A 17,411-nucleotide genomic window follows, 5' to 3' on the forward strand; every position below is an offset into this window, starting at 1 on the left:
TCAATTTAAACGGGGTTAAAATCGCTTTCTAGTTGCAGTCTTGTAATATTAGTTGGATGTTTGATTAACGTCCGAATGAATCATCTTTTCCGTGTGGAAAAATTTTGCAGAGCTATCAGTATTATAAATGTTGCGAGTTCGAACCGGCAGGTCGTTGAGGCTCAAACAATGTTCTTTGGAACACGTTCAAAATGTTCTCTTGATCACCGGAATCGGATAGAATGCAGTTGCAGAAAATGCTTCTCTAATAAATTACGTGCCCACTCTAAAGCATTCACTCAACTTCGAAATTGTCATCCCACGTTGTAAATAATGACTGCCATGCATTGCACACATTCAATAATTGATCAACAAGCTGTCCCTAATTGCTCATTCTAGTCTGTACCAAATTACAACCAAAAAAAGTAAGAACCCAGAACAGTTCTGAATATACTGTCTTGTCCGCCACCCACAATCGAACATACAAAAGATAGAATGCTAACGTTAGCCAAAAAGCTATTCCAAAGCGGCAAAATCTGATTACAAAAAAATTGGAGAAAAAAAAGAAAGAAAGAAGGAAATGATACATGAGATGGGGAACCAACTTTAGAAAGTGATGATGACAATTAATGAAGGGCCGACAAATATGAGTGTCTCAAGAGCTCAGTTGAGACCACATCTCGCAAGATTGACGCAGAATGCTCAAGGGTGTACTCTTTGCTCAACGGAGAGGAACGTGGCAATAGGTTCTACACCATATAATTGAAGAATTCTACCACCCATTTCCTCAGCCAATAAATTACACGTAGAAGTAACAGCAACCTCAAGAAATACCAAGACTTCCACTTCCCACTTACGACTACTTGAAAGTGCCTTAAGACTCTAATGGACCATCCTCACCGGGCAGGCCGAAAATGCGGAGGTTTCTATCCATCGATCCTACTGCCATATATTTCGCATCTGGCCCAAATTTTGCACAAGTTGCTTTACCTGTAATCAGAGCTGAGTATATTTATCACCAAGGATTAGCAAAGTAAAAGCCACTAATAATACAACTTGGACAAAATTCAATAACCTGTGCCAGATAAATCAGGAAAAGTTTTGATACAATTCCATTCCGACTTAACATTTGCAACTTGGTAAATTCTGCAGAAGTCACAATCCCCAAATTAGTTTCCATGACTGCAAAAATTATACCAACTCCAAAAGCAAAAGAACATTTAGCTCCAAAAGATGGCTTGGGTTTAGCTCTTAGTCTGTAGTTCAAATGCTTGAAAAAGAAAAAAAAAAAACTGTGCTTGAAGGGTTGGCATGAATTTGTGAAAATGCTGTAAACAAGATAGCAACAATCTTAAAACTCGGGCAGATATGGACGTCATTTATCACATGAACTTCCTAACTGTTAGCTAAGTTGGCATGAATTTGAGAAAATGCTGTAACATGGGCCCAACAATCCACCAATGCATATTTTTTCCCTTTCTTTTTTTGATAAGTAACTATCCTTACAATGTGAAGCTGTAATATAAGGAGAACTGGTTCAACCTTCTACACGGTGTTAGTGACCTTAATACTCTCTTCCCACCAAAGATGAATAATGGTGGAAGTGTCATTAAAAGGCCATGAATGAGGGAGGAGAGAATAAATGGGGCAGCAGGAACTCCTGGCATCCCATGATTTTCCTTCGAGAAATGCTCTCCTTCGTCCTGAATTTTTTCATCCCCAGTCACACAAGTTATGTGGCATATATTAAGTGGTTGATATATGAAACCACTTGAAATCTACCACATCAACAAGTGTGACTGGAAATGATAAGCTCTAGGATGAAGATTAGCATTACTCCTTTCCTTCCAATTCCTTTAAACAAAGGCATTTTGTACAAACAACAAAAGCAAACATCAAAATAGTCCAAGCTTTTTCAAAAGTAGAGAGAATCAATAAAAATATAGATGACTTCCATACTTACGAAATTGGATTGAGTTTTATTCAATTAAGTCAATGAAATCTTTAACTAAACCCATGGTTGAGTTTTCAAACACCCACCTTATATCTGATCCAGCTATTGCAAGGTAACTTCCACTACTGTCAAACTCCACTGCAAGCAGAAAAAGAGCTTCATAAATATTTCTTCAAGACTTCTATTGTATTATATCAACAAACAGAACGGATAAGTCAAGGATTATAATATCTCCCATTCAATCACAAGGCATGGATCAGAAAGGGATAAAACAGTAATAATTTATCAACACAATTCTTGATCTCTACATAGAGCCATCTATTTTGGGCATGGAAATATTAGAACTGGAATTACATACCGGAGTTTGTTGGGGTATCTGAATCATATGGAGAGAATGTCCGGAAGTTCCTTAATTTTCGTAGATCCCACAGCTTAACACCATCATGAGCTGCAGTCTGTCCATTTCAAACATGAAATTAAAACATGACATGTCCAACCCTCTATGCACTTGGAATATTTCATTTGCAGAAATAGTTACCGCAAGGAAGTAGCCATTTTCAGAGAAAGATATTGAAGTTACAGCCCCAACATGTCCATCAAATCTGGCAACATTTGCCTGTAAACGAAATATAGGAACAATCAGAAAAAAATGAAGAAAATTGAGGTAGAAAGCCACACAGAGTTCTACCTGACTTTTCACATCCCAAATTTTAACAACAGCTTCAGAAGTGCCTGTTCCAAGAATTAGACCATCAGGATGAAATGCTGCAGAAGTATAGCCATTAGAATCTGAGGCATCCACAACCTGCAGAACTAAACATCATAAGATTTACTCACCAAAAAAATGGAGTTGAAAGGGATACATGACAAATAGTCATAAGGTTTTCGGAGATTGCTGAAAGCATTTCAAACTAACTCTTTATTCTTTTTTTTCTTTTTTCTTTTACAGGTATTAACTGATGCCTAAAAACTAGATGATTTCGTGCATTAACTTACACAGAGTCATTTAAGCAATTGATAGATGATTTCGTGAATATTCACTCCATTGATCAAGTCGATGCAACAGGCTGTCAACTTATAGATACATATCATTCCTAGTATTCACAGTTCTAGAGGTTACTAGATCAGGGGGCCACGCTCAAGGGGGGGAGAGAGAGAGAGTTGGACCTGTGTGAGACATAATCCAGAAGAAAGTTCATAAAAGCACCATGTGCTATCAAGAGAAGCAGTCACAAAGTAGTTATTCGTTGCATGGACTGTAATAGCTTGCACCTGAGAAAATAAAAGGAATATCACTATTGAATTACAAAAGAGCACAATAATAGAATAGTAATTAACAACCCACAGTTGTAGTCATGATATCACATATTTCAGAAATCTTAGATTAATTGTGATGACCATATACGAGTATCATGTTCCAGTGACAATTTAATACAATAGACTAGATTGTCAAGTCAAAACTTATTTTTTTACAAGTAATTTATGTTATTAATACGATAGAATACTAGGCAAAGCACTAGGGCATAGGGCGATTGTCAAGTCAAGACTTTAAGAAAGAACAGAAGAATTCAGACATCAAGAATGGACTGAGAAAATTCTACTTCTGATTCCCAAAGAGAAGAGTAAAAGCACCAAGTATAAGGAGGCATGTAACACACGATGTAGAAATTGGTAACGGAACACGATCAAGAGAGTGATAGCTTTTTACCTCGGCAGTATGATCCTTTAAGATGTGTCTACAGTTATGGTTCCCATCGTCAGACTCTTGCCACAAACGTACAGTCTTCAACATATAAAAAATAACAGTTCAGGGATAGAAAACAAACACCAAAGTGACAGAAACAGAAGTACATGGAGACTATTAAATCAATTCTTAAACACTCATCGCATAATTTTACAACAAGACAGAGCAGGAAGCACCAGAGTCCTAACAGAATTTGTGAGACATACTGGAATGGATCTTTTTTTTATAAGAAAGAAAATTTTATTAATTTGAATGAAATAGGTGATGCTCATGTACACAAGAAGTATATAAAAGAAAACGCCTAAATACATTCTAAGTGGAAAACGACAACAGAAAATCACGAGCAGAAACTCCGTTAATCACTAAAGCAGAAAACCAAAGCAATAAAGAGTGCACAAAAAAGTTCCGAAGTTCCTCCAAAGTACGCTCCTTATCATTGAAACACCGCTCATTCCTTTCCATCCAATACACCACAAAGGAACCATCTTCCAAACTGCATCCACTTGAGAGCAACCATGAAGCCCTTGCCACCTCACAATGCAAAAGTAAATGATCCACGGATTCCCCGCCAATCCATGACAATAAGACCATGCTTCCCCAAATTATCCGTCGCCAAAATTTTCCCGAGAGAGAGAGTCCATATAAAAAAGCAACTTTGGAAGGGATCTTTATAAAAATATTCATTTATTAATCAGTAAGTGGAATGATTATATTCAATCAGGAAAAACAAAAGAGCACAGATGCTGCAAGATAATGCTTACTTAGGTTGTGTTTGGTTGTTGAACCAAACTCAACTCATCTTAAACCAATTATTGATGGGACCCACTATTTTTTCAACTTTCCATGAAAAAGTAAACTCATCTCAACCTAATTCATACATTTTAACCTAAAAAGTTAACCCCATCTCAAAGGGACCCACAAAATACTACTATTCACAACTTAACTCAACTTATCTCAACATCCAAACGTAGCACTTTTCACAACAAAAATCAACCAAAAGAAATGAATTTTCAAAATATACTGGTTAAAAAAAAAGTCATAATGACAGTGCAAGCAGACCTTAAACCTTCACTTGCAGCTATCCATATCAGAACCTACCGATATCCTTTTGGTAGTATTTAAAGAAAAAGAACAGGCTCTCCACAAACATCAAAGCACATATAGGAGGGGAGTTCTGTAGTCAAATTGTGTTTATGCTCCGTCATGTTACATTAGAACCCCTACAAATATCACATGCGAACTTTTCCCGATAGGCATACCTAACTTGTAGTCTGACCACTGTAGCTATCCATGGATGTTTTCCTTGTTCACAATCTAGCAGAGAGGATGGAAAGTAGTAGAAATAGAGAGACATTGGTCCCCCGCGCCAGGGGGGTGGGGGGGACGACTCCCCCACATGTTGTTTGGCAGAAGAGAAGGACAAGTGAAAAGGAGTAAATGAAGGTAAGACATCACGTTCCGATTTAAACGGTTTAAAGTGAGGACAAAATGATATTTTACAGCCTGGTGGGTTCAAGAGAGTTTTGCTGCCCCTCTCCCAATTTTTTGCTCATACCAAACTTAAGGATTTTACCCCTTCGTCCAATCCCTTTTAATCGTTTTTATGATCTATCATAGAGTAGACTGTCAAAATGCAGTATTCTGTTCAGAAGACATGCAACCTCTTAATTACAAATTCACTCCACTGGTGAAGCAAAAATAAAAATCCAAGAATATTCATAATTAAAATTGGAAAAGAAAATGCATGTCAATGTCAATTTCAGTACTAACTTGATTCCCACAAAGCTAAATGCATACCTTGTCAGCTGAGGCAGTTAAGAATAAATCACCCCGAGCAACAAATTTTAAACTGGTAACCTATGAAACACATTGTCTAATCAGCCAACAGATCTTAATGACCAGAAAACCCGAGCAAATGAATAAAACTTAAAAGCAATTGAACCTTTTTAGCATGACCACTGAGTGTAGATAAGATCTGCCCTGATGATCGATCAAAAAGTACTGCATTTGTGTCAAGCCCTCCAGTTGCAATTATGTCCTAGAAAATAGAAAGAAATGCTTTTATCAGTGTCAGAACCGTTCTTGGTCGATATGAACAACATCTAGAATGCAAATCATTGTTAGAGCACCAGAGGAGTGTTGAATTACAAATAGCATAGGACTTAAAAATAAAACAACTGAACCAAATGAAGCCAAAGGATAGTTTGGAACTCCCCAAGCTCCAAATACCTACTGCAGACATGGTAGTTCCAGCAATCATACAAATGCAATTGTGAAAAAAACTCTTCAACTGGAATCTTAGGAAAAAATAAGACAACAATATGGCAAACAAGTGACCAAGCTAAAATGTCCATAAGGAGATCCTTCATATGACACTAATCATAATTTGCTTCTAAGCCCCACTAGTATTATATGACGTGTTAGTCCCATAAATCATCAACAATACAAGATAGAAAGAGCTCGCCGGCCACAAAGACTGCACCAAACTGTGTTATCTTTAGGACTACAACCATTACCTTACCATGAATATAAACATAAATTTCATTTAAGGAGCTGGCAAAATAAGGGGGTCAAATGTCATTCAGGGTAGGGCATTTTCATGTCCAACCCATTGCTCAAGCAATCTGGGTTCATAATTTTCATCAACTGGCCCTGGAATTTTTTACTCGATGGGGATGTTTTTGGACCACTAACTTGAGAGGACAACACATGCAAAATGGGGATTCATGTGATGATGGTAATTGTTACCACATCCCCACATGCAATAATAAAAATCGATACCCTTAACCATACTGTAAAAAACATGCAATAACCTTCTGTAGTTGTTAGAAGTGACATGGTCAGAGTCATCTGCCATAGAATTTTTTGGCTTAAAGAACCAAGTTTTTCTTTAATAAGTAGTAAGATTTTATTGATGAAAACAAAATGCACATCCCATGTACAAGGGGCACATACAAAAGAGACACCTAGATAGGATTTGAAGAGACACAAGAAAACCATTATGAGCATCATATTCCTTGAAGTTCAGAAGATGATCAGCATTACAGTCATGAGTGACAATATGAGCTGGAGAGGGTCATTTCCATCTCTGCCACTAGCTGTGTTGATTCATAACTTTTAGCACATTTGTTTTTTTTTTTTTATAAGTCATCATAACTTTTTAGCACATAGGACATGAAAGAATGCAATATACAAAATTCCGGCCCATTATATACATCAGAAACAGTAAAGCACAAGAATTGAAAGGGTAAATAAATGACCAGATAACAAATTAAGGAATTTGATGTTGCAAGCTCAAGTATCTATCACCGTATCACCTAAGCCAGTTTAAAGGTGAATAATTTGGAACAATCGATAAATACTCTCTTTTTTTTTTTTTTTTTTGACAAGTAAAATAAGTATTATTAATCCAAGAATGGGCAACAACTGCCAATTACAAAGTAAGTATGTCCTATCTACGTAGGCACATTAGAAACTAAGAAATCATGAACAATCGATAAATACTCTCTCTTCTCAGTTCCGATATTTAGTATTTTTTTCTACCTTTTCTTTCCTGGTAGCAGTTTTAGCAACATGATCATAATTTTTTTTTTTTTTTTTTTTTTGATCGGTAAACAAATTTTTATAGATCAAAAGAGAGAGAAAAAAATAATTAGTTGACAATAGTAAGACAACAATAAAATAAACATAAAAGGGAACACATGCAAAGAAATAGAAGCAGAAGACCAGTGAAAGAATTAGTTGAGACTTTCCAAGACAATCAAGCAACAACTCAGCATCAGCACCTAGGAAGTGCATGTGCTTATCATGATTGGGAGTTGTCTATTGTTTCAGAATTTTTTAGCGTGATATACTCTTTAGAAAGATTAACGGCACAGGATGATAGGTTACAATGGAGGGGCAAGGACAGCAAGAAGTTCTCAGTCAAGACATACTATAAAATTCTGGTATCACAAGGTAATGAACATTTCCCGTGGAAAAGTATTTGGAGGTCACGCGTACCTTCCAAAGTGGCCTATTTTGTGTGGACTGCTGCACTTGGAAAAATTCTAACCACGGATAATTTAAGAAAGAGGGGCCTCATAGTGATGGACTGGTGTTATTTGTGCAAAAAAAAATGGAGAATCAGTGGACCATCTACTATTGCATTGTGAGGTGACGAGAGAGTTGTGGAATGGGATATTTAGTAAGGTGGATGTTGCGTGGGTTATGCCGGCAAAGGTGGTTGACTTGCTTGCTTGTTGGAAGGGTCTACAAGGTTGTTCACAAGTAGCAGCAGCTTGGAAGATGATCCTGTTGTGCATTATGCTGCTTTGAAGATGGAGGAGCTTCAGAATTTTTTTCTACACACTTTACTCTTATGGTTCTCAGCCATTGTTCTTAATGGAAACAGTGTACATGATTTCCTAGCTCTAATTTAGTTTATTAAGAATGTATTTAGGTGTTTTCTATTGTATACTCCCTGTGTACATAGGCCATGCCTATTTTCATTCATATTAATGAAAATTACTTTTTACTGATAAAAAAAAAAAAAGGAAGTGCATGTTGGAGAACTTACTCCAATGAACTACGAATGCAATAATAACATATGCACAAACAAAGCTAGATCATAGTGAATGCTGTACCTTTTCAAAATGGATATCAAGAGACACAATGCCTGGTTTGCTCGTTTTGTGGAGCGGATGACTAGAAATCTGAGTATACCTTTCCAGAGCATCAATGGTAGCCACTGTTGGAGGTATCTGAAAAGAGACCAAATAGGAAGGGGGGGGGGGGGGGGGGGAGGAGAAGAACACAGTAATTAGTAATTGGTAATTAGTAATTGACAAGTTTTTATAGGTCAATTTTATTAAGGGCACAAAGGGGCACTACTAATTATTTGGTGTATGTTTGGTAAGATGGAAGGGGGGCAGAGAAAGGAAAATTTCCCTGTTGGATGTTTAATTGCTTTATGGAAATGGAGAGAAAAAAGGGGTTGTGAGCCCCACAATTATAAAACATTGAAATAAACTCCTCTCCACTTCCTTCCATTTCCTCCTTATTTGAAGCAAATTGGTGGGCCCAGGGGAAAAGGGAGTCTCTATCCTCCAATTCTTTTCCCTCAACTCTTTTCCTTTCCTTCCCCTTCCCCCAAAACCAAAACATACAGTGTAACGAATGAAAGATTGGTAAAAGAGAGAATATTCCTTTAACAAATCGGTTAGTACTGAAATCAAAACAATCTCTGTGATATTACATCAAAACAACCAATACCTGGCGCTTTTTGCGCTGCTGTGAAAGAGCCGCATTACAGTCAGTTAGTTCAGCAATAATACTGGCAGATATTCCAGGTCGTATTCTCTTTCCACCAGGGCCAAACTCCACATCCTCAGCAGCTATAACAGCAATGATAGAGCTCCAGTTAGCTATCTTTTAAGTTAATGTGAAAAGAAAATCAACCAAGAATCACATAGAGGAACCACCTACCTCTTTTACCATTGCTCATCACAGGAGCGTTTGCTGTAACTACCGCAGATGCTGACATGGGTATCTGCCTATCAGCCTGAGCAAGCAATGACCTCGCTTCATCCCTTTCTTTTTTAAGTCTTGCAATCACACGGCAAGCAGCATCATGCTGCCCATATATGACAAATTTAACCAACCAAATTTTAGATAACCATGAAAGTGATAGATGCATGTTTGAATCAATAATTTACAAAGGGGGAAAAAAGAAAGAAGATAAGAGAAGCATAAGCAATGAAATGTCAATCCATAACTATTAAGAAGTAACCATGAGAGATTGGGAAAGATTTAATCCAAATGCATTGAAGCCAAAACTCACATCCACTTTTTTCTTCTTTTCACAAACTCTTCCCTAGCAGGGAATAGTCTCACAAAATAACCTCAAAAAAGTGTGGCATGTTGGGTCTTATCATCTAGTGAAATGTTTTTTAATTACAAATATTCTAAGAATGAAACGCATGGGTGAAAAAAGTAAACACACCTCCCAAAAGCTCCTTTTGCACAAAAAATAAATAAATAAAAACATTTCTCACATGACAATAAGCAACAATTGCGAAAAATGTTTGTGTAGCTTGGGATCAATGAAGTTTGAATTCCACATGTAAAAAACAAACTCATAATAAACCAACTCTGGAAGATTTTTCCTAATAAGTATCAAATCCAAAATATTTTTAATAAGTAAATTTAAAAAAAAAATGAACTCAATGTGGGTGGTAAGGGAAACAATTAAAGTATATTACAAAGATCATTATCAAAATACAGTGAGAAGAAGAGAAATAAGAACTTCACGTCGAAGTTTAAATGCATAGCACCAAAGCAGCTACACCTCCCAAAGAAACCTTTTTATATGCCAATGGTCAATAATCATGGGATAGATTTTGAGATTGTCATTTGAGAACTAAGGAGGCTCAGTTTGAAGCCACTATTAACTGCTAACAACTATGAATATAATAACAAAACCAGCTCCTGTAAAGACCCAAGGAAGGCCCAAGCCATATCAAGGCCTATACTACAAAAGAACTAATCAAGGTTATATATAATAGGAGCCCATTAGAACCATTATAAAAGATGGCAACTTCCATCTCCCAAGCAATGTGGGATCTAATTCACCACCTCCCTATACTAAATCCGACCTATTACAACCTTTCCTCCTTAAATCCCCAACGTCCTTGTCGAGCCATTTCATCATTGGTGGCACGGCTCAAGCCTTACACCTCTGGTTGGGTTTGGCTCTGATACCATTTGTAATAACCCAAGGAAAGTCCATGCACATCTAGGCCCCATACCCGAAAAGGACCTGCCAATTTTACAATTGGAACCCCTTGGAATCACTATAAAAGACAAGAACATCTTCCTTTCAAGCAATGCGGGATCCCATTTACAACCTTATACCCAATCTGAGGTATTACAATCTTCCCTCCTTGACGGGCCATTCAATCATAAGTGGCACAGCTCAATCCCACACTTTAATTGGGTTTTGATCTAATATCATTTATAACGACCCAATTGGAGTCAATTGAAATCATTATAAAGGGTACTAACTTCTCGCAATCAAGCAATTTGGGATCTCATCCACCACTTTCTTATACTCAATGCGGAGTACTAGAATCTTCCCCCCAAAATCATTGATGCCTTTGTTGGGCCATTCTATCATAGATGGGACGACTCAAATCTTACACTCTTGGTTGGGTTTGGCTATGACACAATTTGTAACAACCCAAGGAAAATCCAAACCATATTTAGGCCTAAACTCTAAAAGGACTAGTCAAGTTTATGATTGGAGTCCATTGGAATCATTATAAAGGCTTAAACTTCTCTCTCAAGCAATGTGGGATCTCATTTACCACATTTTTATAGACAATCCATGGTATTACAAATCCACAGAAGATTTTACTAACATCATCAAATCTAAGATGGATATTAGGAGCAAGCGACAAGGATTAGTTTTGAACTCTAGTTCCACAAAAAAATTTGAGGCCTCTGTAAGATGTACATACTATCATGTACATATTATAATTACGGCCTTCACAAAATCTTTGATGACAAAATCATCAAGGATTTTGATATTTTGTCATCAAAATGTGTCACTCTTGTATATCGTGTACTTGAGCTATGCCTATTTATATCCTCAATAACGTCCTTGTTTTACTGATAAAAAAAATCTTTGACGATAAAATTGCATAATGTTTTTTTTTTTTTTACGAGTATATAAGCATTCAAGACAAAAGTAAATAAAAATGAACAAGGAAACAAAATATACCTCAAAAGATATTAAAACATTCTACCAAAATAAAAAGATTAAATAAAAACTATAGTGAGCATATAACCAGCTGCTGATACCTGGTATAGAGCATGACTTAGCTCTTGCCTCGCTGTATGTAGTTGTTGTTCCAAAGCAAAATTGGATAGCATCAAACCATCCCATTCCTATATGCACAGAGAGAAGGAAGAAATACATTGTGGTCTAACAATAGACAACCAATTACTAATATTTAAATTGTTCCTTATATGATATAACCAAAGTGCAAAACACGTGAAGTTATCCCCACAATATTTATCCTTGTCTGGATTTTTTTTCCAACATCGTCATTTCAACTTGTGAGTAGAGAGATTAAAACTGCACTTAAAAAAGTCATCCCATATAATAAACTAATACGTGACTTATCCATAAACATTTATGTCTTAAATTTGGGCTAGGATTCAAAATGTTTCTCACAATATAGTTATGGGATAGTGATGGTGGCATGTCATTAGTGCAGTGATGGTGGTGTTGATAGTGGTGGCCACACTAATGTGTTGTTGGTGAAAGCGTTAGACGTAAAGCGTAAATGCCATCTAGAGCCTGCGCTTGACTCAAGTAAAACACAAATTTTTAAAAATGATGAATAATAACCAAAAAAAGGAGATATTAACTTAATTTATTAGAGTATTATGAAACATGACTATCAATTAATCAACTAATTACAAAATATTTAAATATAAAACTTAATATGATTCTCTTATACTTTACTAAATATACACGTCGATGACATTTGATAGCCATAATCAAATTATAGAATATGGTTGAATAAAAATTTACCAAAAAGGCCATGACCAAAAACACTCAAAAGAGTTGTAGGTATTCACTTCCATGCTAACATAAGCAATCAAATATCCATCCAAATAGAAAGCTAGAAAGCCAACTTGGACTATTATATCGGGTTCAAAACATATCCATCATATATGACAACATATGGCACCATGGTGAATGAATGGTCTTCAATATGAACTAAATATTTAAGAATGCCTGTTTACTTGATTTTCTAGGTCTTGAAGTGACATTATTTTTTTCAAAAAAAGTCCAATAGAGAACGTTCCTGCAATTTAAGCTTTCACAACAAGCACCAAGACATGCGCTTTTTGTAAGTGAAGAGCTTCAGCCTTGGCACTTTGCACTTGAGCGTGCTTTAACCAAAACTGCACTAATGGTGATAGTGAAAGTTGTGGAAATAATGTTTTAGAAACGACATTGAGATGTTGGTTGCAAGAACAACAATAACAATGGAAATGGCATCACACAATCAATATTGTAATGGCGAGCTTGAAGTGATGGTGTTAGAAACAATGTTTTGAATACCGTACTGGACACCGTACCGGTCAAGGCACTGGAACGAAATATTTCGGTACCGGTACCGTTTCGGGATAACGTTTCGGGATAGTCGATCTATAAATAAATTATATATATAAATATATATAAAAATTATATTCTAAAATAATAGTCTATATATAAATAAATTATATACAAATACATATATATATAAATTATAAATAGTCTAGTCTGAATTGAGGGTTAAAAAATAAGTTTGTAGTTTGAAAAAATGAAAAAAAAAAAAAAAGACACAGGCCGAAATATCGGCCGGTATTTTGGCCGGTACGGAACAGATATAGTACCTGTACCGGCCGGACGGCCGAAACGAAAAATTTCGGCCGTACCAGCCGGTACGGTACGAAATTTAAAACTGTGGTTAGAAACAAAGAAAATTGCGACAAAATCAACATAAATTGTTGTTGACCAGGGTAACACCAGATTTTTGTCTTATTTAAATTTTTCTTATTTATCAAAAAAAGTCCATCACACATGTGACCAATGTTATCAGGTTCCGAGAAAAGGAATCAGCGATATGATGTCAATTTGCATGTACAAACCTTCTCACCATATAAACAAATTACAGAGCAAACTTTATGACAATGATAAATTGATGACAACGAAGAAACACAATCTAATGAAACAGCACTGTATTTAAAAATGGAAAAAACTGACCAGAGTCTGCAGCATATAAAATTAAAGAAGTGACATGATAAAAATATGGTCATAGACTGAAGCCCATACATTCTGGAACATTCCGAGCATGCCAGGAATGCTAGCAGCTTGTAGAGGTCTGGGCTTTACTATCTGCATGGGAAGCCACCAAGAATGCATCAGTGCATGATAAATGTAATAAACAGCAAGAGTCTTAACTACCTTAGCTGGTACAATCTCTCAGTCCCAACCATGTGAACTTCCCATGACGTTAAAATAAGAAAACATACCATCTTTATAAGCATACCTTGCCTGTCGCGATTGGAACAATGTCATCCAGTGTAAGTGGTTCCCCCGTAATTGGGCATTTTCCAAAATCCTATTCAATAAATAAATAAAGAAGCAGGTTTTCATCAAACATGGTACTGGAATTGGACAGAAAGATTAACTAATTAGTGAAAATTAATTCAGAAATGAATTAGAAGGCATAAATCAAGATTTTTTGCAACAACAATTTTTTTTTTTTGATAAGTAGATTTTTTGCAACAACAATTGAGTACAAAAAAATAAAACTAATGAATTCCAGGTGTTTTAAAAAAAAAAAAATTGGAAGTTCTATACATTCCAACATGTCCTGGCAAAAGGAAGGAGAAAAAAGAATTAAAAAGAAAATATTTCTGCATTTCATCAGGTAGATCAAGAAAATATAAATGAACAGGTTTTGGGCTGACAATTTTAGTGGGAGCTAGGGAAATCGTAAACGAGCTCTGTGAATCATAAGCGTATTATCAGAAAATCCCAGGTTGCTTCCAATACCAATTAAAAGAAAAATGAGGCACTGAGTCTTGCTTATACTGAGATACTGTTCTCCAAATGGCTATAAATAATAAGAAACAATCGACCTAACGATTAGAAAAAAAAGACAAATTAAGTTAATTAGGTAAATGAAATTTATCACCAAGGTTCTAGTACAATTATAAATTACGATGTAAAGCCCTTCCCAAGCTGCTAAGTATAAGCCAACACTCAGTACGAACAGTTCGGTTTGCTCAATTAAAACTTCCTCTTCTTTTTCGTATGTCTTGCTTTTCTGTTCCCAAAATCCAGAAAATCTAATTTGCTTCTATAATTTATTCTCGACTATTTCTGAGAGACGAAGCAGATAGAAACGAAGAAGCAAACAGAAACCCTAGGATGAGGAAAGAGAAATGAACATACCGAGATGTGCCTCTCGATTAACCGCTTCTCGTATAGAAGTCCAGATTTCTTCGACACCACGGGCTGTTCCGGCACCTCACCGGAGACTGTACGGTAATAGTAGAAAGAACAAATAACAGATATAAGAAAAAGAATAACCAAAATAGCACTGAATACCAGAAGGAGACCGAAGAACTGAGAGAAAGAGGGTTACTTGAGCAGTTCATTGTAGGGGAGAGAGCTAGGGTTTTCGCTTTGAGCTACCGTAACACCGTTGCCTGATAAGAGAGGAACTAATCACTAAACTAGGAGAGAGTGTGAGAGCCAGAGAGGAATTGAGAGGAAGGAAGGGTGTTTTGTAGACTAGGGATGGCCGACGAATAAAATAAAAATGTAGACCCCAGAATTGGGCTGTGCTAAACTTAGGACTTGGACCGCTTCTAATTTCTAGCCCAAGACCAAATTAACACATTTTCCAACTATTATTTTGTACAAAAATTTTCATCTTAGAATTTTCTTTTCTTTTTTTTTTTTTTTTTTTTACCATAAATCAGTTTAGAATTAATTTATACAAATGATATGTGTTTTTTTTATCATATGATAAGCATATATTTTGTTAATCCTCCTATCACTTATTTATTATTTCATAGTGTATTTAAAATTTTTATTTTTTTTAAGTATTTTTTTAACATCCTTAATAATTAAGAAAAAATTTTAAAAATATACAACTTTATTAATAGTCAACTCCTTAACTATTAAGTTAAAAAAAATTAAAAAATATAAAATGAATAGTAAAGGAATGGTAGAAGGTCATAAGCCTATTATTATTCTTGTTAAAAATTCTAAGTTAAAAAAACTTCATATGTTCATTTTATTGAAAAAGCATGTACTTGTGCCGTGCTTAAAAGACACGTGGCAATATTTTAAATAAGTTGAAAAAAATTATCAGTAATTAAAGTATTTTATTCATATAAGTAGGTAAAATTCAAGTACATAAGGAGTATACATGAAAAATACCTAATCAGATATTCTTATAATACCATTATATTATTTATTATTTTATTATTATTTTTTATCTACTTTTTACTATTATTTATTGTTATTCAATATTCTATTATTATTTTTTATTACTATTTATAAAATATCTCATTATCCAAACGCAACCTCTTAATATGTTACAAATAATGGCTCTCATCCATGAGAACAATGTTTTAAATAAAAAAACTACCAGCCCATCCATTGTCTTCTCACAATTTTCGAAGTTTCTATAAATTCGTTCCTGCCTTAATAAGTTGAAAGTATTTTCCTCCATATGAAAAATCTGTCCTATTTTCAGAGAGTAATACTAAACCCGTAATCATTGGTTAGTTTTGAAGAATAAATACATCACATTCATGTCTTTACAGTTGTAAGTGTGTTGATACTAATTCGAGATCATGCACTAATTTAGCTAGATGCAGAGTGATTATTAGGTAATTTTGAAATATGAATATCTGATATTTACATCTTATCACAGGATTTTATATCATTGTAAGTTAATGATTATAACTTTTATTTGGCAACACTAGTACGAGATTCATTACTATCCACTTTTTTCTTTTAGACTTTATATGTATTTTCGTTGAGCAAACATTTCACGCGGCTATAAATGTTGCAGGGTTCATTATATGTGTATATGACTCTATATATCTTGCACTCTAAATTCTATATTCTGGATTGAAGTCAAGCCAAACCCCGGCGCATTTACACTTGTGTTGAAATAATAATGGACACAAGCCTTCTAAATTTGTCTATTAATTTATCTCGATAGAAGTAATTATATCACAATCTTAATAATTATGGTCATCCGTGAATTTCTCGATAATCAAATGTACTCTAAGATAAATTCCTATTAATAAGCGTTTATTTGGAGATAAAAAAAACCCTAAAAGATATAATGGAATGGAGTTTTTATATCCAGTTGGCCCGGTTGAGCTTGGGCCACTCCTCTAAAGCCCACAACCCATGACTTGGCGGGTCAAGAGATGACAGGGAAGAGGCTCAGGCCAATCCAAGAAGGGAGAAACATGTGACGCCACTCACTCGAACTCGACGAACTAATAAAAGAAAGATCGGTCTGGATCTTGTCTCCTGCAGCATCGATCGCATTAAATGCGACGTCAAATGGCCAACACTAGGATTAAGTTCTTGTTGCTAATAGGAATGACATGCAGCATTAAATGTTACGCCATACCGTTTGAAATAGAGATGATCATTAAAACAACAGAAGGGTCAATGATCTTTTAAAGAATTTAGTATAAATAGAAAACGTTGGTAACATAAGGAGGTTAATTACTCTTTGAACTCTCTTAGTTTTTCCTCTCTTTTCTCCATAAAGGATATACTATAACTTTGGCACAAGAGGTGTCACAGGCAGATCCAACCACCACTATATTTCCTCTATTACAAGTATACAGAGCGTCGTTGGAGCTACTGATTACAAAACAAGCCTTAACATATAGTATGACCATTTCTAAAACTATAGATTAATCATGAATTATCCTTTTGCCCGGGCCTCGATCAGTTGCCTCCCTTGTTACTAAAGTTTTAATAAAAATATTTTAAATATGGAAAAAAGGTTAGCCATTGTCAAAACAAAAGGTTTAGGCTATTGATGACATAATTACAACAATGAGAACAAGTGCAAGTGCATTAATCGATATATAGAGAGCCATTAGGCCAAGTCATCGATGATCTTCAGACTAATTAAATCGTCG

General features: G+C 35.4%; 1 protein-coding gene across 1 annotated transcript; it reads right to left on the reverse strand.

The window, feature by feature from the left end:
* Positions 1-343: 343 nt before the first annotated feature.
* Positions 344-15,036, reverse strand: LOC121247650 (pre-mRNA-processing factor 19-like). The gene is made up of 18 exons (XM_041146048.1): positions 14,870-15,036; positions 14,677-14,762; positions 13,766-13,837; positions 13,549-13,611; positions 11,520-11,606; positions 9,144-9,291; positions 8,931-9,052; positions 8,303-8,419; positions 5,620-5,715; positions 5,475-5,534; positions 3,642-3,716; positions 3,101-3,205; positions 2,622-2,738; positions 2,472-2,549; positions 2,292-2,388; positions 2,020-2,071; positions 1,055-1,125; positions 344-969 (listed from the first exon to the last, which is right to left on the reverse strand). The coding sequence occupies exons 1-18, from the start codon at positions 14,880-14,882 to the stop codon at positions 854-856; spliced, it is 1,575 nt and encodes a 524-aa protein (XP_041001982.1). The 5' UTR covers positions 14,883-15,036; the 3' UTR covers positions 344-853.
* Between the last annotated feature and the right edge of the window lie 2,375 nt (positions 15,037-17,411).

Source organism: Juglans microcarpa x Juglans regia, chromosome 1S (assembly GCF_004785595.1).
Source record: "Juglans microcarpa x Juglans regia isolate MS1-56 chromosome 1S, Jm3101_v1.0, whole genome shotgun sequence".
NCBI lineage: Eukaryota > Viridiplantae > Streptophyta > Magnoliopsida > Fagales > Juglandaceae > Juglans > Juglans microcarpa x Juglans regia.

What these genes read in the sequence shown, in the direction of transcription:
- LOC121247650 (XM_041146048.1), bottom strand. An exon ending in AGATACCCCAACAAACTCCG is followed by an intron (nt 2,072 to 2,291) that starts GTATGTAATTCC and finishes TTCTGCTTGCAG; the next exon opens with TGGAGTTTGACAGTAGTGGA. An exon ending in TCCTGATTTATCTGGCACAG is followed by an intron (nt 970 to 1,054) that starts GTTATTGAATTT and finishes CTCTGATTACAG; the next exon opens with GTAAAGCAACTTGTGCAAAA.